The 7,500-nt window shown below is 42.2% G+C and overlaps 1 protein-coding gene across 1 annotated transcript in view; it reads left to right on the forward strand.

The window, feature by feature from the left end:
• Positions 1-698: 698 nt before the first annotated feature.
• LOC116678957 (neural cell adhesion molecule L1-like) overlaps positions 699-7,500 on the forward strand; it is a gene marked incomplete at its 5' end in the record, with an annotated part of 35,200 nt that continues 28,398 nt past the window's right edge. Inside the window, 3 exon segments of the mRNA XM_032508696.1 lie at positions 699-713; positions 1,353-1,455; positions 2,094-2,263. Of these exon segments, the coding sequence (XP_032364587.1) occupies positions 699-713; positions 1,353-1,455; positions 2,094-2,263 (288 nt within the window).

Below are 7,500 nucleotides of genomic sequence, written 5' to 3' on the forward strand. Positions count from 1 at the left end.
TTAGATCAGGAACCCGTTCCTCCCATCAGCCTCTCCAAGTATCTCCATCATTGCCCACGCGTGCGTCCCCAGCAGAACTATGGAGTCCCCTACTGGAGCCCCAAACAGGATTCCATCCCCATACAGAACTCCATCCAAAGTCTCCAAGAAGGCCAACGCAGCGCACCGACCCCAGCAGTTCCTCCCACAGGTGGCGAGCCCATGGGATGGAGAGAAGGGTAACATGTAGCTTCTTTGGGCTGTGCCCGACCGGGGTCCGTGGCAAACCCGGCCACCAGGTGCTCGCTGACGAGCCTTCCATCTGGCCCTGGATCCAGACGGGGGCCCCAGGCTTCCTCCGTGCAGGGTCACTCCGTCTCTGCCTCGCTCAACCATAGGGTTTTGTGAACCATTCTTTGTCTGGATGGATGCAGTACCTCAAAGTGTATGGATACAAATACCTCAAACATTTCTAACATGTTTGTGTGTGTGTTCCAAACGTTTGTGTGTGTGTGTGTGTGTGTGTGTTCCTAACAAGTGTATGTGTGTGTGTCTGTGTGTGTGTTTGTGTGTTCCTAACATGTGTATGTGTGTATGTGTGTGTGTGTTCCTAATGTTTGTGTGTGTTTGTGTGTGTGTACGTGTGTGTGTGTGTGTGTGTGTTTCTAACATGTGTGTGTGTTTCCTCCCTCTCTGTCCTGCTGCGTGTGGACCAACAGACCGAGTGCAGAACAGTAAGTCTCTCTTCTCTCCTTGTTGTCTCACTTTAACTCTCAACATGCTAACCAGCAACATAGGATTCCATTCACTGCCCCCCCCCCCCATCTTCAGTTGGGAGGGGGGGGTGATAAGCTCTCTTTCAACACACAGTGGTGTGGTTTGTTAAGATAGAAGTTTTCTGTGTCACTTTGTCCATAATGTGAGAGACTGCTGCCGTTTCCTGTGGGGTGCCTCAGGGTTTGGTAATAGGCCCGATTATATTTGCAAGACCATGTCCTGATTGGTGTTCCAGATACTGTAGTCTCCCAATGTTGACAGGACTAGATTGTGATTGGTGTTCCAGAAACTATAGTCTCCCAATGAAGACAAGACCATGTCCTGATTGGTGCTCCAGATAGTATAGTCACCATGGTTACTCAGCTCCATTTCCACCTGTCTCAGGACATTATTAATAATCAATTACAGGGTTAGGGTTTCCATGACAATAAAATGATAAAATAATAAATTATAATATTGTGACGATGAACTAGTGTCTGACGACAGAATAACAAATCTGCTGTCTGTCCACAAACAAATCACAATGTGTGTGTGTCTGTGTCTGTGCGTGCGTGCGTGCGTGCGTGCGTGTGTGTGTGTGTGTGTGTGTGTGTCAGTCTCCCAGCCACCAGTCCTCACAGAGACGCCTGAATCACTCACGGCCTTTTCCCCAGAAGACATCAACCTGCCCTGTGAGGCCTCCGGGAAACCCACGCCCACGTACGTTTGTGTGTCTCTTTGTGTGTCTCTTTGTGTGTCTCTTCGTGTGTCTGTTTGTCTGTGTCTGTTGGTCTGTCTCTGTTTGTGTGTCTGTTTGTCTCTGTTTGTGTGTCTCTGTCTCTGTTTGTGTGTCTGTTTGTGTGTGTCTTACTCTGTTTATGTGTCTCTGTGTGAGTCTGTTTGTGTGTCTGGTTTTTCTGTTGGCATGGCGATGAATGTTCTTTTAATTAAATCATCTCTCTCGTTCCGTCCCCTCCCTGATTTCCTCTTCTCTCTAATTTAAAACTCACTTTCATTCTTTGAAATCTGTGATTCCATCTTTGCATCTCTCTCTCAGGATGTTGACGTGTCTTTGCATCTCTCTCTCTCAGGATGTTGACGTGTCTTTGCATTTCTCTCTCTCAGGATGTTGACGTGTCTTTGCATCTCTCTCTCTCAGGACGTTGATGTGTCTTTGCATCTCTGTCTCAGGATGTTGATGTGTCTTTGCATCTCTGTCTCAGGATGTTGATGAGTCTTTGCATCTCTGTCTCAGGATGTTGATGTGTCTTTGCATCTCTGTCTCAGGATGTTGATGTGTCTTTGCATCTCTGTCTCAGGATGTTGATGAGTCTTTGCATCTCTGTCTCTCTGGGTAGTTTCCGCTGGGTGAAGGACGGCGAGGCGTTTGGCCCAGAGCGGGAGGACTCGGGGACGCTGCGAGCTGAAGACGACGTTCCTCTGAGCTCGTATGAAGGCGTGTATCGCTGCTACGCCTCCAACAGCCTGGGCACCGCCGTCACGCACAGCGTCCAGGTCATCGTGGAGGGTGAGACGCCACTGATGCATTGTGGGAGAGGAGAATACATCACTCTTCGTTGGTCTCCAACATATTCTTTATAGATTATATAATAATATGTCTACAGCACATTAAACTGCAGATGACCAACAGGCTGAACAAACAGGAAAGAAAACATCCCAACGACAACAGACTCGAGAAGAACAGCAGAAATAATCCTAACAACACAGAACTACAGACAAGATAACTGACTCAGAGATTAGAGAATAACATCAGAAATAACCCTAACAACACAGAACTACAGACGAGATAACAGACTCAGAGATTAGAGAATAACATCAGAAATAACCCTAACAACATAGAACTACAGACGAGATAACAGACTAAGAGATTAGAGAATAACATCAGAAATAACCCTAACAGTGGAGAGTTCTGCAGAAGTAGAGATGATGGTGTTACAGAAGAGAGTTCTGCAGACGTAGAGATGAAGGTGTTAAAGAAGAGAGTTCTGCAGACGTAGAGATGGTGTTAAAGAAGAGAGTTCTGTAGACGTGGAGATGATGGTGTTCAAGAAGGGAGTTCTGCAGACATAGAGATGATGGTGTTAAAGAATAGAGTTCTGCAGACGTAGAGATGATGGTGTTAAAGAATAGAGTTCTGCAGAAGTAGAGATGATGGTGTTGAAGAGAGTTCTGCAGAAGTAGAGATGATGTGTTAAATAATAGAGTTCTGCAGACGTAGAGATGATAGTTTTAAAGAATAGAGTTCTGCAAATGTAGAGATGATAGTGTTGAAGAAGAGAGTTCTGCAGAGATGATGGTGTTAAAGAAGTGAGTTCTGTAGACGTAGGGATGATGTGTTAAATAATAGAGTTCTGCAGACATAGAGATGATGGTGTTAAAGAATAGAGTTCTGCAGACATAGAGATGATGGTGTTAAAGAATAGAGTTCTGCAGACGCAGAGATGATGGTGTTAAAGAAGTGAGTTCTGTAGACATAGAGATGATGGTATTAAAGAATTGAGTTCTGCAGACGTAGAGATGATGGTGTTAAAGAAGAGAGTTCTACAGACGTAGAGATGAAGGTGTTAAAGAAGAGAGTTCTGCAGACGTAGAGATGGTGTTAAAGAAGAGAGTACTGTAGACGTAGAGATGATGGTGTTAAAGAATAGAGTCCTGCAGACATAGAGATGATGGTGTTAAAGAATAGAGTTCTGCAGACGTAGAGATTATGGTGTTAAAGAATAGAGTTCTGCAGATGTAGAGATGATGGTGTTGAAGAGAGTTCTGCAGAAGTAGAGATGATGGTGTTAAAGAAGTGAGTTCTGTAGACGTAGAGATGATAGTGTTAAATAATAGAGTTCTGCAGACGTAGAGATGATGGTTTTAAAGAATAGAGTTCTGCAGATGTAGAGATGATAGTGTTGAAGAAGAGAGTTCTGCAGAGATGACGGTGTTAAAGAAGTGAGTTCTGTAGACGTAGGGATGATGTGTTAAATAATAGAGTTCTGCAGACATAGAGATGATGGTGTTAAAGAATAGAGTTCTGCAGACATAGAGATGATGGTGTTAAAGAATAGAGTTCTGCAGACGTAGATATGATGGTGTTAAAGAAGTGAGTTCTGTAGACGTAGAGATTATGGTGTTCAAGAAGTGAGTTCTGCAGACGTAGAGAAGATGGTGTTAAAGAAGTGAGTTCTGTAGACGTAGAGATGGTGTTAAAGAAGAGAGTTCTGTAGACATAGAGATGATGGTGTTAAAGAAGTGAGTTCTGTAGACGTAGAGATGATGTGTTAAATAATAGAGTTCTGCAGATGTAGAGATGATGGTGTTAAAGAAGTGAGTTCTGTAGACGTAGAGATGATGTGTTAAATAATAGAGTTCTGCAGATGTAGAGATGATAGTGTGGAAGAAGAGAGTTCTGCAGAGATGATGGTGTTAAAGAAGTGAGTTCTGCAGACGTAGAGATGATGGTGTTAAAGGATAGAGTTCTGTAACGATGATTGTGTTAAAGTGGAGATTTCTGCAGAAGTAGAGATGATGGTGTTAAAGAAGGGAGTTCTGCAGACGTATAGATGGTGGTGTTTAAGAAGAGTTTTGTAGACGTAGAGATGATGGTGTTAAAGAAGTGAGTTCTGCAGACGTAGAGATGATGGTGTTAAAGAAGGGAGTTGTGTAGACGTAGAGATGGTGGTATTTAAGAAGAGAGTTTTGTAGACGTAGAGATGATGGTGTTAAAGAAGTGAGTTCTGCAGACGTAGAGATGATGGTGTTGAAGAAGTGAGTTCTGTAGACGTAGAGATGATGGTGTTGAAGAGAGTTCTGCAGAAGTAGAGATGATGGTGTTAAAGAAGAGAGTTCTGCAGACATAGAGATGGTGTTAAAGAAGAGAGTTCTGTAGACGTGGAGATGATGGTGTTCAAGAAGGGAGTTCTGCAGACATAGAGATAATGGTGTTAAAGAATAGAGTTCTGCAGACGTAGAGATTATGGTGTTAAAGAATAGAGTTCTGCAGATGTAGAGATGATGGTGTTGAAGAGAGTTCTGCAGAAGTAGAGATGATGGTATTAAAGAAGTGAGTTCTGCAGACGTAGAGATGATGGTGTTAAAGAAGAGAGTTCTACAGACGTAGAGATGAAGGTGTTAAAGAAGAGAGTTCTGCAGACGTAGAGATGGTGTTAAAGAAGAGAGTTCTGTAGACGTAGAGATGATGGTGTTAAAGAATAGAGTCCTGCAGACATAGAGATGATGGTGTTAAAGAATAGAGTTCTGCAGACGTAGAGATTATGGTGTTAAAGAATAGAGTTCTGCAGATGTAGAGATGATGGTGTTGAAGAGAGTTCTGCAGAAGTAGAGATGATGGTGTTAAAGAAGTGAGTTCTGTAGACGTAGAGATGATGTGTTAAATAATAGAGTTCTGCAGACGTAGAGATGATGGTTTTAAAGAATAGAGTTCTGCAGATGTAGAGATGATAGTGTTGAAGAAGAGAGTTCTGCAGAGATGACGGTGTTAAAGAAGTGAGTTCTGTAGACGTAGGGATGATGTGTTAAATAATAGAGTTCTGCAGACATAGATATGATGGTGTTAAAGAATAGAGTTCTGCAGACATAGAGATGATGGTGTTAAAGAATAGAGTTCTGCAGACGTAGATATGATGGTGTTAAAGAAGTGAGTTCTGTAGACGTAGAGATTATGGTGTTCAAGAAGTGAGTTCTGCAGACGTAGAGAAGATGGTGTTAAAGAAGTGAGTTCTGTAGACGTAGAGATGGTGTTAAAGAAGAGAGTTCTGTAGACATAGAGATGATGGTGTTCGAGAAGGGAGTTCTGCAGACATAGAGATGATGGTGTTAAAGAATAGAGTTCTGCAGACGTAGAGATGATGGTGTTAAAGAAGTGAGTTCTGTAGACGTAGAGATGATGTGTTAAATAATAGAGTTCTGCAGATGTAGAGATGATAGTGTGGAAGAAGAGAGTTCTGCAGAGATGATGGTGTTAAAGAAGTGAGTTCTGCAGACGTAGAGATGATGGTGTTAAAGGATAGAGTTCTGTAACGATGATAGTGTTAAAGTGGAGAGTTCTGCAGAAGTAGAGATGATGGTGTTAAAGAAGGGAGTTCTGCAGACGTATAGATGGTGGTGTTTAAGAAGAGTTTTGTAGACGTAGAGATGATGGTGTTAAAGAAGTGAGTTCTGCAGACGTAGAGATGATGGTGTTAAAGAAGGGAGTTCTGTAGACGTAGAGATGATGTGTTAAATAATAGAGTTCTGCAGACGTAGAGATGATGGTGTTAAAGAAGTGAGTTCTGTAGACGTAGAGATGATGTGTTAAATAATAGAGTTCTGCAGACGTAGAGATGATAGTGTTAAAGTGGAGAGTTTTGCAGAAGTAGAGATGATGGTGTTAAAGAAGTGAGTTCTGCAGACGTAGAGATGATGGTGTTAAAGAAGAGAGTTCTGCAGACGTAGAGATGATGTTGTTGAAGAAGAGAGTTCTGCAGACATAGAGATGATGGTGTTAAAGAATAGAGTTCTGCAGACGTAGTGATGATGGTGTTAAAGAAGAGAGTTCTGCAGACATAGAGATGATGGTGTTAAAGAAGACAATTCTGCAGACGTAGAGATGATGGTGTTGAAGAGAGTTCTGCAGAAGTAGAGATGATGGTGTTAAAGAAGTGAGTTCTGTAGACGTAGAGATGATGTGTTAAATAATAGAGTTCTGCAGACATAGAGATGATGGTGTTAAAGAAGAGAGTTCTGTAGACGTAGAGAGAGTGTTAAAGAAGAGAGTTCTGTAAACGTAGAGATGATGGTGTTAAAGAAGAGAGTTCTGCAGAGATGATGGTATTAAAGAATAGAGTTCTGTGGAGATGATTGTGAAGGGAGTTCTTTAGACGTAGAGATGATGGTGTTAAAGAAAAGAGTTCTTTAGACGTAGAGATGATGGTGTTAAAGAAGAGAGTTCTTTAGACGTAGAGATGATGGTGTTAAAGTAGAGAGTTCTTTAGACGTGGAGATGATGGTGTTTAAGAAGGGAGTTCTGCAGACATAGAGATGATGGTGTTAAAGAAGAGAGTTCTGCAGACGTAGAGATGATGGTGTTAAAGAATAGAGTTCTGCAGACGTAGAGATGATGGTGTTGAAGAGAGTTCTGCAGACATAGAGATGATGGTGTTAAATTATAGAGTTCTGCAGACGTAGAGATGATAGTGTTAAAGTGGAGAGTTCTGCAGAAGTAGAGATGATGGTGTTAAAGAAGTGAGTTCTGCAGACGTATAGATGATGGTGTTAAAGAAGAGAGTTCTGCAGACGTAGAGATGATGGTGTTAAAGAAGGGAGTTCTGCAGACGTAGAGATGATGGTGTTAAAGAAGAGAGTTCTGCAGACGTAGAGATGATGGTGTTGAAGAAGAGAGTTCTGCAGACATAGAGATGATGGTGTTAAAGAATAGAGTCCTGCAGACATAGAGATGATGGTGTTAAAGAATAGAGTTCTGCAGACGTAGAGATGATGGTCTTAAAGAACTGAGTTCTGTAGACGTAGAGATGATGGTGTTCAAGAAGTGAGTTCTGCAGACGTAGAGATGATGGTCTTCAAGAACTGAGTTCTGTAGACGTAGAGATGATGGTGTTCAAGAAGTGAGTTCTGCAAACGTAGAGATGATGGTGTTAAAGAAGTGAGTTCTGTAGACGTAGAGATGATGGTGTTAAAGAAGTGAGTTCTGTAGACGTAGAGATGGTGTTAAAGAAGAGAGTTCTGTAGACGTAGAGA

This window comes from Etheostoma spectabile, unplaced genomic scaffold (genome assembly GCF_008692095.1).
Source record: "Etheostoma spectabile isolate EspeVRDwgs_2016 unplaced genomic scaffold, UIUC_Espe_1.0 scaffold00008886, whole genome shotgun sequence".
Classification (NCBI taxonomy): Eukaryota; Metazoa; Chordata; class Actinopteri; order Perciformes; family Percidae; genus Etheostoma; species Etheostoma spectabile.